The sequence below is a fragment of the Magnolia sinica genome, chromosome 4, assembly GCF_029962835.1.
Source record: "Magnolia sinica isolate HGM2019 chromosome 4, MsV1, whole genome shotgun sequence".
Classification (NCBI taxonomy): domain Eukaryota; kingdom Viridiplantae; phylum Streptophyta; class Magnoliopsida; order Magnoliales; family Magnoliaceae; genus Magnolia; species Magnolia sinica.
In genome coordinates, this window is record NC_080576.1 from 3,289,051 (window position 1) to 3,305,755 (window position 16,705).

The following is a 16,705-nucleotide window of genomic DNA, read 5'->3' on the forward strand; positions in this document are numbered from 1 at the left end:
TTGAATTTATGCCTAAATATTGGTGTGACATCTAATGGGTACAGTGGATTTTATATAACTATCGCTGTTGATGCTAAAATCTGGATCACCTTCCACCGAGCTCCATGTGCTCGGAGCGAACCCTGGTTGTTGTACAAAAGGAAGATAAAGGAAACCCTGGCTAGAACAGCGGATCCTCTGATGTCAAAGTCAGGCTAGGAAATCGGGTCTAAGTAGCATAGAGTAGGTTTAAGGTGCGAGATCTTACATACCCTCTCAAATGGATTCGTCCTCTATTTATACTTGTCGATGAGGATAATCGTGCCCCTCATTCTTGGCACAATTTCAGCCATTAAGCAAGATGAACACAGTCGGTAATGTAGTTAGCTACCCTATGATCGTGCACCGGACGTTACTCTTGTTGTGCGTTACTGGATTTGGCCTCTTAATGCTATTGCTGACTAAGCTCTCATCCGAGCCGACCTTGTGGTTCAGATCTTACTTAGCGATCCAAGCCCACGAATGAGTTGATCCTTGACGCACTAGGTAAGGAGGATTGGGTCGGAGGTGATCTGGTCAGGCGTGTAATGGCTTCTTCCGTGTTCCGAGTTGATGTGAAAGCCCTACAAAAGGACTTGGAGGCGAGTCGGTTTGGACATACTGCTATCATTCTGAGGCCCTATTTGTCGGCTTCTCAACGCTGACCTCTATCGGGTTCGGTTCAGATTTTCCCACAATAATCACGATGGTCCTTATAAAAATCAAGGGTGTACTTTTGTCTTTTAACTCTTTCTTTTTGTGTGGCTCACCTAAATCATAAGGTAGCTTAATGTTTTTTTTTTTAAAAAAAAAATTATTTTATATAGCATTGGTGTAAAGTATGATTACACATCTAACTGCTTGAGGATATTTAAAATATATAATAAAAGTTGATCCATTAAAAAAATTAACATAATTAGGTAACTAGAATCTACACGAATAATTAGATTTGTATTATAGGCCACGAAAGTTTTAGATCAAGAAGATATCTGTTCTTTCCCTTCATCTAAGTTTATGTGATCTTATTAATATGTTAATCCACAAATAAAAATTTCAGAAACATTATAATGTGCCCTTTGACGTTTTTAATAGTGAAATGTTCAATTTCCACTGTTTCCTATGGTATGGTATACCTGAAATTTGGATTTGCTTCATCTTTTAGCTTAATAAAATGATATGAAAAAACACACAACAAGTGCCACACCATCCTGGGTGAGGCTGGGACCGCACCTAATCCGCTTCCCCTCAATTCGGGCGTGGCTTCTGTGTATCCCAGATCCACGACGTGGGTGAAATAGCTGGTGTGTGGTACACACCAGCTGGTACACCAGCCATATAGCTGGGAAACGGATTGGCTACTCTCCCTGACACCAGCCAATGGCTGGTGGTCGGTGCTATGTGGGCCCCACCATGATGTGTGTATTTCATCCATGCCGTCCATCTATTTTTAAAGATCATTTTACAGTATTAGAACAAAAATGAGGTATATCACAATCTCAAGTGGACCACATTAAAGGAAACAGTTTTGAATAAGTGTCGACCATTAAAAACATTTTGTGGGCCTAAAAGTTTTGGATCAAGCTGATTTTTGTTTTTTCCATTCATCTGGGCCTGTATGACCTAATCAACAGATTGGATGTCAAATGAACAGTACAGTAGGCCTTAGGAGAATTTTAATGGCGGATATCCCATCGCTATTGTTTTCATGTGGTGTTGTCCACCTGAGATTTATATCCCTCTCATTTTTGGTATCAAGCTCTAAAATGATCTGTAAAAATGTATGAACGGAATGGATGAAACACATACATCATGGTGGGGTCCACAAAGCACCGACCACCAGCCACGGGGCTGGTGTCAGGGGGAGTAGCCAATCCGTTTCCATATACCTGGTGTGGCACACTAGCCAATCCGCTTCCGAAGTCGATGCTGTCATCACGTCTCTATAAAAAGTCCAATCCCTTTTCATCTCCATCAATCGCTCCACCTCCACCTCTTTCAGGAAGCAAAGGATGGAGGGAAACCCTATCCACTTCGGAATAATCGGATGCGCCGAGATATCGAGGAAGGTGTCGAGGGCCATGTCTCTCGCTCCCAGCGCCACCCTCTCCGCCATCGGGAGCCGTTCGATTGACAAGGCCAAGAGATTTGCGGTCGAGAACGGCCTGCCGGAGGCCGTCAATGTGTACGGCAGCTACGAGGAGGTCCTGGATGACCCCACCGTGGAGGCCGTTTACGTGCCGCTCCCTACCAGCATGCACGTGCAGTGGGCCGTGGCGGTAGCAGAGAGGAAGAAGCACGTGTTACTGGAGAAGCCCACGGCCCTGAACGTGGCCGATCTGGACCGTATATTGGAAGCATGCGAGTCGAACGGCGTGCAGTTCATGGACGGCACCATGTGGGTCCACCATCCCCGGACCCATAAGATGAAGGAGTTGCTATCTGATCCCAATCGCTTCGGAGAGCTTCGATCGGTAAATAATCAAATATTTCCGACTTTGATTGGGTACTACCTCCACCGGGACGTAGCTAGAGACAGACGGTTCTGTCAGGGTTCTGTGGATTCCACTGTGAGGTATGTGTTTTATCCACGCCGTCCATCTATTTTGAAAAATAATTTTAGATAACAGGCCCAAAAATTAGGCAGATCGAACGGTCAAGTTGACCACACCACAGAAAGCACTGATGACAGTGACTCCCATGATTGAAGCCTTCGTGGGGCCGCCACGATGTTTATTTCTCATCAAACCTGCTCATAAGGTGGAATAGATCTGGATGAAGAGAGAACGTAAATATCTGCTTGATCCATAACTTCTGTGGCCACCAAGAGGTTTTCAGCGGTAACTGTTCAATCCCCACTATTTCCTTTGGTGTGGTTCATTTGAGTAATTGATCTGTCTCAGTTTTGGGGTCGTCAACTAGAATGATTTTTCAAAACGAATGGACGGCGTTGATATAACACATAAATCACTGTGGGCCCCACAGGATCTTCCGTCTTTAGCTGCGTCTGCTGGGGTAGTAGGCCATCCGCATCCAAATGGGAGCCGTAGATATCCACGACCACGTTCGTTACATCCGAGCTTCCCACAAGCTGTGATACACTGTTTGGATTCATTCTCATGAAAAATCAGGCTGTTTCGGACTTCAGGTGGGCCGCATTATATCCAAAAGGCCAATAGGGTTACCAAAAGGAATCTAACCGTCAATTTACGTTGAATGTTGTGGCCCACCTTACAAGTGAAATTGTCTAAAATTTTTCGGCGGAAAATCTAAGCGTTATTTCCAACTTTAGGGAATGCTGAGATCTCGAACGTTTTTCATGATTGCACGTATGCCCACGTGAATATGTGTACTGTTGTACGCGTATTGAATTCGAAATCACTATTAAAACGATTTGCGCGCGAACGGCGCTTCAAATACGTGAATTGCAGCTTGTATGGTAAATGTACATTTAAGAGAGAATATCACGGATAAAAAGTGCATACAGCCGTACCAAATTAGGTCCAACTCAATTTGATTCGATTTTTACAAATACTCAAACTCAATATCCGAACGAATTCCTTATTGGCTTGACCTAATTGAAGTAAAATCTGATCCGAACTGAGTTTTTGTTATTTGTTTTTTGTTAGCTTGTTTAGTACACTCATTGACAGTTCACACTTTATTGTTAGCCACCCTGCTAAGCCCTAAGTGTTGAAACGAGGTATCTTTCACTCACTCTCCTACTTGAGCTATGGATCACACAACTTGACCTTGGTTTTCGGTTCAAGTCGAATCCGACGAGTCATGTCCAATCCTGTCCACCTCTAACTATAGAGGCTCATGTGTGGCACAAGGTAAGCTTGCCCCAATTTTCAAGAAACATATTGGGTACTCCTGCCACCATCCAATGGCTGGTGGTACCGCCATGATGTATGTGTTTCATTGATGCTATTCATCTATTTTTATAGATCATTTTAAGGTACGGGACCAAAAATGAATTATATACCAATATTTGAATCCTTATTCTTGCTCGGGTGGCAGACTCTTGGGAGTTTTAACACCCGGTCAAGGGGTCGAGTATCCATAGGAGGTGAAAGCCCATTATGGCGTGAGCGTGTGGCGGTGTGCATGCGTGTGTAAAAAAAAAAAAGTTATATACCAATATTTAAGTGGACTACATTGTAGGAAACAATGTTGAATGGGTGTCGACCATTAAAAACTTTTGGAGGCCCATAAAAGTTTTGGATCACGCTCATCTTTGCTTCTTTTTTTTTTTCCCTTCATATATGCCTGTATGGCCTAATCAACAGATTGGATGTCAAATAAAGAGTACAGTGGGCCTTAGGAGGATTTTGAAGGTAGATATCCAATCACTATTGTTTTCCTCTGGTGTGGTCCACTGAGATTTATATCCCTATCATTTTTGGGATCAAGCCCTAAAATGATCAGTAAAAATTGATAAATGGCGTTGATGAAACACATACATTATGGTGGAGCCCACATAGCACCGACCATCAGCCACCAATCTAGTGGCAGGGGGAGTAGCCAATCCGTTTCCCAATTTTCATGTTCCATCTCTCCTCGAGTGGGCCTGGTTTTCACGCCTCAGGCAAGGAGAGAATATGCTACAACCATGTTGCAGCCTGAATACTACGTAACTATATTTCCACCATACACGTGGCTGAGTGAAACACGAATCGGGATTTCTAGCTGGTGGACCGTTTCTGGATAGTCAATTTTTTAAAGACACTTGCTGAAACAGATACTAAAGAAAATGTACGGATAAACTAAATAAGGTTCTAATAGAACTTCATCTCTGGGAAGACCATCAATATTCTAGAGATCAGGTTTCTAATCAATATTGGGCTGAGCACAGTCAACGTCACCATCTTGAGATGATTGGTACTCTTATATGTAAAATTGGTGCATGAGGCTCTGTGCTACTCTCGAGATACACCCCCCAATAAAAATAATAAATATTCAGACTATCAGTTGATAATGAAATTTCAAAAAAAAAAAAAAAACACTCCAATATTATCCTAAGAAAGAACAAGCAAAGAAGAAAAAGTTTTAGAAAAGAGAGGGTTTGATTGAGCGTATAAAACCCTATGGATGAAACTTTTAAGTTTTTAAAAAGAAAATTCATGACTAATTAGAAAATGTTGCGGTGAAGTTGTAAATTTAGGCAAAATTAAGTCCATCAAAACTCAACTAAGATTGTTCAATCCTCCTAAGGAGAATGAGAGAGGTGTGTCCAATCCTACCAAGGCCGAATCCTCTTCCCTAAGTGGGAGTGTCATGTGCACACATTGACTGAGCTGGCTTGGGGCATATGTAAGGGCTAGAGCATTATGTAGTATATTTTACTGGAGTCCATTGTAAGAAAAATGTTTATAACTAACTTCACAACCTTCTTTCTCTTTGATGTAGTACTAAAGATTCATACTAAGAGATAAGACAAAACAAACATAGTTTATCTCCTTGTCAATATTCTTTTCATAATGTTTAATGTACCTTTAATAAGCACTCACTTATTTTAAAAGAAAAACATAAAATTGAGCATCATAAAGATTTATTGTGCATAAATGATGGTGACATATTATCTTAAATCTCATTTTAGTGAAATGTGTTTGAATTATAAAAAATTCATGAATTACATCTTGAGCTAGATCTCTTTTAAAGGAGATCATAGATAACTTATACACAATAGTTTAAAGTTTTCAATTCAGTTACCTAACTTATTGATTGATTTAAACTGTCCATTATGTTCAGAATACATTTCTCAGACTACATGCAAAAACCAACCTAATTGGATGACCAATCCATCCTTGATATGCCTTCTTTTCTATATTCATCTTTTGTTTAAGCCATGAATGTGATGGCTAAGATTGCCTAACAAAGATGATTCTTTAGGGCGTGCTTGGGCACTGGGATTAGAAGGGATTAGGTGGGATGGAATTGTTGATTGGACTTATTTTTTGTATAAATGATCTTGACTGTACATATGAAAAAAAAACCATTTATTGAATTGTTAATATTCATCATATTAATTAGTGTGATGTTGCATGGTTGCCTGTGAAATATGCGTTGAACCCAATGAACAGTCTAAATTAATGAATTGGATTAGCCCAGGTGTACAGTGCAGCTAAATGCAACTTGGACCACTAACATTTCTCTTATAAGATTGCCCGGGCTTTAAAAAGTCATATGATCTTTGGGCATTAAATCAGGAAACAAGTCTCCATTATATCAATGGTATAGAACAATAAACATGAACCTGTATTTAAACTACACATATATGTTGAATGAAAACTGGTCACCAGTGTCGTTAAACCATCCATTCTTTTGTATAATGGTGTCTCACTTGATGATTGGATTAGGCCAATTGGCTGGACCGGGTCATTAATCACTGGCATTGGCTCAGCCCGGCACAGGCATTGGGCCTAGATTTCAGCCTTTCTGGCCCCTTTTCATCCCAATATCTACACTGCACTTGTTTCGTGTTAAGACATGGAACTAGTGAGTTATTGCTCACTAACTGGACATGGTATGTGCCTGGGCCAGCCTGACCCACATTCATCCATCAGTGGTGGTTGGTCTCTGGAGCATTTTTTGAAAGTTGTCTAACAATGAATCATCCACCTGACCTAGTTCGGTTGGACAACTGAATGAGTCGCCCTGCCAAATACATATGTACTAGGAGATCGATGTTTCATGCCAATTACTCAACCATGCCCTGCTATGGATTCTCATAAGTGCTGGTTGGATGGCTCATCCCATTTCGATGCGATTGTTTAGAGTCAACTTGGACATGGTTGAGTTAGATCCGGTCTATATCATGAGTTGGCTGTGAAATTGTGAGTATTTCACTAATACCAATAACTTAGGAGCTTAGAGCTATGGCTAAATCCTAAAGGGTGACTCAAATATTTTTAAAAATTTGTCAATCAAATCAATTTAGATCACTTACTGACTAGGTGTAGTGTGTACTAGATCATAAATGATCAAAATATAAATTTCATGAATGTTAGTCTATGAAGTGAGAAAGTTATATTTATTTAGGCACTTATTCAAACACTTAGCATACTATCTATACATGCAATCATAGAATAAAAATCAAGATAAAACATAAGTAGAAAATCATTAACACATTGCAACACAATAATATATAATGATTCAGCTAATTACTTACTCTACTCTCGGATGATGAACCCAAACTTGAGTTTTCTAAAATTTCACTATCTCACATGGTTTTCAATAGGTTCACCACAAATTATTACATTCTACCCAAGTTCTCACATGTACACACCTTTCGGTGGCCTAGATGAGGTGTTACGAGTTTGTATATCAAACTCTCAATTAGTTTTACATAAGAACTAACCATGTACACACCCTCCAGTGGCCTACACAAGGTATTACAATTTGACTTTGAGTCTCAAACTCGAAACCCAAATCTCCACAAGAAGTGAGTTGTACAATGGACTCAAAATAAACTCTTGCAAGATGAATGAGCCCCTTTAACAGCACAAGTCAAGATACTCCTTTAAAATTGAATTAGCTTCTCTTCAACTCCCATGAATTGACAACCTTAAGTGAATCTTCCAATTTAGTGTGCCAAGGTATTGGAAGTATGGGGATGGTGGTTAATCTCCTATAATTTGGGGCTTTGTAGGTTACAAGGGAGGATTCACCTAATTAAGCATTCCAGGTTGTTAAACAAATAAGGTTTACTTGTAAGATTAGTGTCTAAGCCCTAGAGAATGCTAGAGGTCATGTTTGTCTTTAGTGAGAGCTTTGAATGCTCATTTAGAGTGGTTAAAAACAAGAAAATGACATGAACTCCATGAGATTTGAGTCTTAAGAAAAAAGATGGGAGACGAATACACTCATACTTAAGCTCTAACAGAAACCCATGAGCTTGCAAATGCCTTAAAATATCCCTCAAGTAGATGAGTGAAGCCACAAATGTAAAATGGTTAAAAAATGGCTAGATCGACTCCGTTCGACATGTTTCTGTTTTCGCAGTTTTGGTTACCAGACTGTTTTGACAATTTTCGATCGAATTGATGGAACTGTCGATTCAATTGATAGTTCAATGATTTAACTGTTTTGCTTGCTTGACAATTTTGACTAGTTTCGATCAGATCGACAAGATCTGTTGATTCAATTGACTTGAATAAACTCCAATCGATACTGCTGTCGATACAATCGATGGGCCTCTGATTTTGTTGCTTTTGAGTTTCTAACTATAGAAGCTTTGAACCTCTTACAAGTCTAGCTGAACTTGTTCAATTTTAATTCTAAGGCTTGGGATGATGACTCAAGGTTTTTCTATGAAATTATATCATCTATAGGTAGGTGTTTTGGGTTTAAATGGATTCCAGGACTAGAGATACTGAGACACTTCAATATATACCCGTGTCTTTGTGCCTCCATCGCTGCAAGTCTTCAAGTCTTCACCTATCAATAAAGCTCACCTAACTTGACTACACACAGAAACAAACAAATGCACTTACAGGCTGGTCTCAAAACCATGGGCTGACGTGGATTGACTCAGATAAGTTGGGAAATGGATTGGCTACTCCCCCTCTACCCGCAAATGGATGGTGGTCGGTGCTCTGTGGCCCCACGATGATGTATGTGTTTCATCCATGTTGTCCATCTATTTTTCTAGATCATTTTATTTCTTGATCCCAAAAATTAGAGGGATATGAATCTCATTTGGACCACACCGCATGAAAACGACAATGATTGGATATCAATCCTCCAATGGCCCACTATACTGTTTATTTGAAATCCAATCTGTTTATTAGATCATACATGCCCAGATGAAGAGAGAAAACAAATATCAGCTTGATCCAAAACTTTTATGGCCCCTAAAATGTTTTTAATGGTCGACCCTCATTCAACACTGTTTCCTGTAATGTGGTCCACTTGAGATTTGGATATACCTAATTTTTGGATTTGTAGCCTGCAAGTCTTGGAGTCTTCACCTATCAATAAAGCTCACCTAACTTGACTACACACAGAAACAAACAAATGCACTCACAGGCTGGTCTCAAAACCATGGGCTGACGTGGATTGACTCAGATGAGTTGGGAAACGGATTGGCTACTCCCCCTCCACCTGCAAATCGGTGCTCTGTGGGCCCCACGATGATGTATGTGTTTCATCCATGCTGTCCATCTATTTTTCTAGATCATTTTATGGTATGAGACCAAAATCGAGGTACATCCAAATCTCAAGTGGACTACATTACAGGAAACAGTGTGAGCGTAGACCATTAAAAACTTTTTGGGCACCATAGAAGTTTTGGATCAAGTTGATCTTTGCTTTTTTCCCTCCATATAGGTTTGTATGACCTAATCAACAGATTGGATGTCAAAATAAACAGTACAGTGGGCCTTAGGAGGATTTTAATGGTGGATATCCAATCACTATTGTTTTTCTTTAGTGTGGTCCACCTGAGTTTATATCCCTCTCAATTTTGGTATTGAACCATAAAATGATCTGTAAAAATGGATGAACGGCATGGATGAAACACATACATCATGGTGGGGCCCATATAGCACCGACCACCAGCCACCGGGCTAGTGGCAGGGAGAGTAGCCAATCCGTTTACGATGAGTTGGCTAGATAATTTGATGATTCTTTTGTGTCAATCAACCGTCCAAAAATTTTCTGGCTGAGAACTTGTATAGTAATTGGGTTTTTCGGTTATTGCAACTGGGGCCCTATGATTCAGCAATGGAGACCGTTGGTATGTTATGGATCCCCGTTGAGGGACAACACTCCAAATAATCACCGAAGTTTACGGATACTCATGTAGACAGTTAAGTAGAGAGAAATAACAACACTTTATTTTGGGGCATGATCCATACAAGATGTGAACCAACAGACCAATGGTCTAGATTACTGAACGATAGACCCCATTCGTTAGAACTGGCAATAGAGGATGACTCGTCACAACTTAACTGAGTCACCCCTGACTTGTCCAGCATGACTTGACTCAAGATCAGACGAGTTGGTCCGACTCACAGTTGTATTTTAAAAATAATTAGGTGTTTTAAAAATTCCCGTTGGGAAGGGCGGTGACCGTGGCTATAGGTGAGCACGTGCCCTATGGATGTGTCTTTTCAATAAGAATATTTTGTTTTGAAAAGTTATATCTTTTTAAGCTTAATGGTCACGCCAAATAGGTTTAAACTCAATAGTTACAACCCTTTTTAAAAGGGTGTTTTCACAAAGTCTATAGATAGACTTCTGTTTTTAAGTTTTGAAATGTATTAAAAAGTCAGGTTTTGTTTTTAAAAATTGTGTTTAAATATTTCTGGTTCGGATTAAGATTACAAATGGTTCTAGCATGTGTAATTGTTGGGACCGGGTCATAGTCATTGTATCTTAGAGGTTGATTGCTCTGGAAACTATTACACTTGGGATGTTGTTGAATGAAAGCAAATTCGATTTCAAGCCGAGTGGCTTACATCATGCCTCGAATAAATTTTCTCTTATTCTTAATTTAAATTTATTTTGTTTAAATGATTTTCAAACCTCTAGCCACATTGTTATATTCTATAATTATGATTGGCATGCCTAATCATTACTCAATGTACCAACAGGTTCACAGCGATTTCGCGTACTGCGGCGATGCACAGTTTCTTGAGAATGACATCCGTGTGAAGCCAGATCTCGATGGTCTTGGGGCCCTTGGTGACACAGGGTGGTATTGCATCCGTTCGATCTTGTGGGCCAACGATTACGAACTGCCCAAGACTGTAACTGCACTGCAAGGAACCTACTTCAACAAAGCAGGGGTAATCCTGTCATGTGGGGCATCGATGGTGTGGGAAGATGGAAAGGTAGCAACGTTCCACTGTGGGCTCCGTATCAATTTGGTTATGGATGTAACTGTTCATGGATCGAACGGTACACTTCATCTGAATGATTTCGTCATCCCTTTCAAGGAAACATCTGCGCCATTCACGTTCGGAACCAAAAATGGATGGGCAGAGCTATCGTTGGGTTGGAGGCCATTACCTAGTGAACATGTTGTAGAAACCGATTTGCCTCAGGAGGCCTACATGGTTGAGGAATTTGTTAGGTTGGTGAAATCTATTAAAGACAGTGGCTCGAAACCAGATAGCAAATGGCCCACCATCAGTAGAAAAACTCAGCTGGTAATCGATGCTGTGAAGGCATCAATCGATAAGGGTTGTGAGCCTATCAACGTTGTGAGTTAATCCAAGGCCCATTTATCGGTTAATATTCATGGTGAACTGCGCTACTGCTGCTGCTGCTGTTGTTGTTTGTAATGGCAGGTGTCAACAATATTTCTACCTACTACTGCTGTTGTTGTCTGTTATGGCAGGTGTGAACATTTCTACCTATTAATGCTGCTGTGTTCTTGTTTGTTATGGCAGGTGTGAACATTTCTATGCAATATTGGGCCGTTAAATTCTCAATAGCATGTTTTAAGCTTGTTCAATAGATTTTGCTCTGGGTCTTATTTCTGAACGGAAGGTTTTAAGACTTTGGTGAGTCACAACTTGGAATCGTTTGGAGCAACCCAGTTCGTAGCGGGGTGACTCAGCCAGCTTAGCTGAGTCACTGATGCAGAGAAGGATGTGTTGAGGTGAGCACTGACTTCCTCAGGGGATAACTATTCCGAATCCACGTGACTAATCTAGACTCCTCGTGAAGATACCTCAAATCGAAGTGTAAAATAAGAAAAATAGAATAATTTTTAGAAATTCATAATGATGAAAAACGTGCTTACAACCTTTGCTGTATTGGTAATGATGAAAAACAAGCTTAAAACCTCTTGAATAAAGCATAAACAATAGAAAGAAGTTTCGAAATAATACTATAACTAAAACTACTAATTATAGACTGTTGTGATTTTTGCAAGACCTCTTGGTTTTTGGCCAAAAACAATAAGTGAAGCCCAGCGGATGAAGAGTTATAATCAAACTAAAATTTATTATAAATAGTAAAATAGAAAATAAACAGGGATTTGGACTGTTGTTCTGATGGAATTTTGCAAATTTGGTGTGGGGAGCCCAACATGCTAGGGTTGGGTGGCTAAAGTACCTCGTCTTACCCCAAAATCATATATGGTATATTTGATAACTCATTCCGATTTGCGAGATACATCTGTTTTAAAGTTTTGACAGTCTGAATCACCTCCGTCTCCGATCGGACTTTTCTGATCCATCTTAGCCATGAAATTATCCGTGACCCTCTCTACATCAACCCTTAACTGCAACGACTCTACTTTAGACTGAGCCACTTGGTCTGGGTTGTCCTTTTTAAAATCTTGTTATGGCTAGCTTAGGTAATAAAAGATGAGGAAATGCTGATGGCGAATCCATGGGGCATGGGATAATGTATAGGTGGGCCCATGATTTGTATATATCAGGACACGGATTTCCTACTAGAGCCTTTCAGAACTTCCTGCGTTGGGAACCCAAGTGGGGCCCATTGTGATGTTTGTGAGAAATCCTACCCATCCATTCGTTTTTTGAGTTCATTTCAGGACATGATGCCAAAAATGAACCGTATCCAAAGCTCAAGTGGGCCGTACTAAAGGAAAATGTGGTTAAGAAAATTCCTACCGTTAAAATCTACCTGGGTTCAGAATCTACCTGGGTTCAGTAGTGATGCTTACAAGCCATCCATACTGTTAATAACTTCATTCCTAATGGGACGAACTGAAATCACAAATATTAGCATGACTCAAAACTTATGTGGCCCACGAATATTTCAACTGTGGACGTTCAATTATCATATTTTTGGCCCACTTGAGCTATGGAAACGGTTCATTTTTGGTTACATGTCCTGAATTGAACTCAAAAAATGGATGGGCAGATAGGATTTCTCACAAACGTCACAGTGGGCCCCACTTGAGTTCACAGCGCAAGAACTCCCTGCTAAAGACTTTCGCAGGAAATCCGCATCCTATATATCATTGAGTTGATAATTCCCATCTTGAATTGGATGCTTCAAATCGAAAGATCCCAACCATTGAAGAGGTGAATCATAGCACAGTCGCTAATGTGGCAAACATGCTTGGGATCTAAGCCGGTCGTTGGTAGGGACCATGAACATGCTCGAGTCTACATATCAGGCTAATCCAATAATCCCATTGGCCCACCTTTGCGAGATAAAGTGGGTGTTCAACAATGGTCCGTGTGTAATGCACACATGTCACCCATCTGATGAGTGGACTGACCAGGTTTTTGGCACGTGGGGTGTTCATGTGGAACATCACCAGGTTTTCATCCATGCCGTCTATATATTTTTCTAGATCATTTTATGGTATGAGATAAAAATAAGGTATATCCAAATCTCAAGTGGACCACATTACAGGAAGCAGTGTTGAATGAACTTCGACCATTAAAAACTTCCTAGGAGCTATAAAAGTTTTGGATCAAGCTGATCTTTTGTTTTTTTCCTTCATCTGGGTTTGTATGACCTAATTAACAGATTAGATGTCAAATAAACAGTACAGTGGGCCTTAAGGATGATTTTAACTGTGGATATCCAGTCACTATTGTTTTCTGGCGGTGTGGTCCACCTGAGATTTATATTCCTATCATTTTTTTTCATAAACCCCGAAAATGATCTGTAAAGATGGATTAACGGAATGGATGAAGCACATACATTATGGTGGGGCCTACAGAGCACCGACCGTGGCAGGGGAGTTGACAATTCGCTCCCCTCTCTGCCATTCATTGGCATGTTCATGTGGACCTAGTTGTAGCGATGGCGTGCATTCCATCCATCCAATCCATACAGCGAAAGAGATCAAAAGCACGTACTCTCGTACACGGTCGTGCACGGAAAAGGATTAGCTACTCCCCCACACCTGCCAATGGCTGGTTGTCGGTGCTATGTGGGCCCCACCATGATGTATGTGTTTCATCCATGCCATCCATCTATTTTTACAGATCATTTTACTATATGAGTCCAAAAATGTGGTATATCGAAATCTCAAGTAAACCACATTACAGAAACAGTGTTGAATGAGGGTGGACCATTTAAAACATTTTGGGGGCCATAAAAGTTTTGGATCAAGCTGATCTTTGTTTTTTCTCTTCATCTAGGCCTGTATGACCTAATCAACAGATTGGATGTCAAATAAACAGTATAGTGAGCCTTAGGAGGGTTTTAATGGTTGATATCCAATCACTATTGTTTTCATGTGGTGTGTTCACCTGATATTTATATTCCTCTCATTTTTGAGATCAAGCAATAAAATGATCAGTAAAAATGTATGAACGGAATAGATGAAACACATACATCATAATACATCATAGTAGGGCCCATAGAGCACCGACCATCAGCCACGGAGATGGGTCAGGGGAGTCCGTTTCCCTCGTACACCTGCCATTGGAATCATCCTGCCGACCACATCATGTGCGCTCACAGGGAGGGGAATCATCCTGCCATTGGTCTACAACTCCGTACTAAGTATGATAAAAGTGCACTGAGTAACTCAGCACGGAATACGATTTCACAGGGGACGCGGATTGCATATTGAGGTACGCGTACGAGTAAACTCCGTGAGATTCACAAAGATTTATATATTTTATCTACTCTGTCCATCCATTTTACAAGATAATTTTAGAGTTCTAGACTAAAATCAAAGTATATCCAAATCTTAAGTGAATCTCACCGCGGAAAACAGTGTGAATTGAAATTATACTGTTGAAACTTTTTTAGGGGTCATAGAAGTTTCGAATGAATCTGGTATTTGTGTTTTCCTTTCATCCATGTCTGTGTGATCTTATGAACAGGTTGCATCACTATGGGGCCTACCAAGGTTTCAATGGTGGAAGTCATTATTCCCACTGTTTCCCGTGGTGTGATCAATTGAGCTTTGGGAATGCTTTAATTTTCAGCTCAACCACTAAATTAGTTGGAAAAACGGATGTGCAGCATGGATAATCCACCCACATTCAGGGTAGGCCCTACTGAGTTTACTCAGTATGATAAAAGTGCACTAGGTAATTCAGTACGCAATCCGATTTCACAGGGAAGCGGATTAGCTGGTGCATCACATGGTGAAGGTACGTGTCGTGCGAAGACGAGCGCTGACGCTCCTGAAGCTCCTAGTTATACGAACGGATCAAAGTTACATAGGCCAAATAGTCATGTATTTACTATATCCAAGCCGTTCATTCATTTTCCTTGATTATTTTAGAGCATTATAATAAAAATGAAAAATATCCAAAGATCAGCCAGACTACACCACAAATAGCATCGGGGATAATAATTTTCACCGTTAAAAAATACATGGTTTCAATGGTAAACATTCAATCATCCACCGCCTTTTGTAGTGAGATCCACTTGATAGTTAGATCTATCTTATTTTTAATATCAAGCTATAAGACCAGCTCGCCAAATGAATGAATGGTTTGGATATAACATATACCTCATAATGAAACCCACAAAACTTACTAACATTATTAAAATAGCTTTATTTCTGGTGCGTGGTACACCAGCCAACCCGCTTCTCTAATAGTGATTATATCGCAAGCGGATTAACCGGTGTACCACACTCACTAGCTATATAGCTGCGATGGGTACTTGTCGTGCAAAGGCACGCTATGAGTTGTACCACCCGCTGAGATGATATCAAAATTATATGGGCCCTACAATGATGTATTTATTATATCCAAACCGTTAATCTATTTGGCGAGATCATTTTAGAGAATTAGACAAAAAAATGAATCATATACAAAGCTCAAATGGACCACACCACATAGCAGTTGGGATAATAATTTTCACCATTAAAACATTCATAACGCCTACTATAACGTTTATTTTCCATCCAATCTGCTCATAAGGTCCCAGAGATGTGGATTGAGAGGAAAAACAAATATCATATTGATCTAAAACTTCTATGACTCCCAAAAGGTTTTCAATGGTAGATGTTCAATCTCCTACTACTTTTTTCAGGGTGGTCTAGTTGATCTTTAAATATGTTTTATTTTTTGGCTCAAGACTTACAACAAGCTCTCCAAATGAACGGTTTAGATATAACAAATACCTCATAATAGGATCCACAGAACTCGTTGACGTAAATACACCTGCTTATAGCTGGTATGTGGTACACCAGCTAATCCGCTTGCGCTTATTTGATCAACTATCACGCAAGTGTAAATAACGAAATCAGATTGTGTACTGAGTTACTTAGTACGTTCTTATCCTACTGAGTAAATTTTGTTGGGCCCACCGTGGATGTATCTGGTCTATCCACGCCGACCATCCTTTTTCTATATTATTTTAGGAATTTAGACCAAAATTTAAGCATACCCAAAGATCAAGTGGACCATATCATTGGAAATAGTTGGAATAATGACTTCTACTGTTGAAACCTTTCTAGGGCCCACAGTGATGTTTATTTCTTATCCAACTTGTTCCTAAGATTAAAAAAAAAGACATGGATGAAGGGAAAACACAAATACAAGTTTGATCCAAAACTTCTATGCCCACCAAGAAATTTTCAACAGTAGTTGTTCAATTCACACTGTTTCCTATGGTGTGATCTACACGAGGTTTTGATATAATTCATTTTAAGGCTCAAGCCCTAAAATTATCCGGTAAAATGGATGGACAGTGGATAAAATACATGAATCACATGGGAACCCACAGTTTAGCACGCAATTCGTTTCCACAAATAACGAGGATATCAGCAGGTCAC

The 16,705-nt window shown here is 40.0% G+C and overlaps 1 protein-coding gene across 1 annotated transcript; it reads left to right on the forward strand.

Annotated features, from left to right (window-relative positions):
* The first annotated feature begins 1,979 nt into the window (after positions 1 to 1,979).
* On the forward strand, positions 1,980 to 11,509 carry LOC131242168 (uncharacterized oxidoreductase At4g09670-like). The gene is made up of 2 exons (XM_058240634.1): positions 1,980 to 2,489; positions 10,617 to 11,509. Exons 1-2 carry the CDS (start codon positions 2,028 to 2,030, stop codon positions 11,235 to 11,237), a joined length of 1,083 nt encoding a protein of 360 aa, XP_058096617.1. The 5' UTR covers positions 1,980 to 2,027; the 3' UTR covers positions 11,238 to 11,509.
* The last annotated feature ends 5,196 nt before the right edge of the window (positions 11,510 to 16,705 follow it).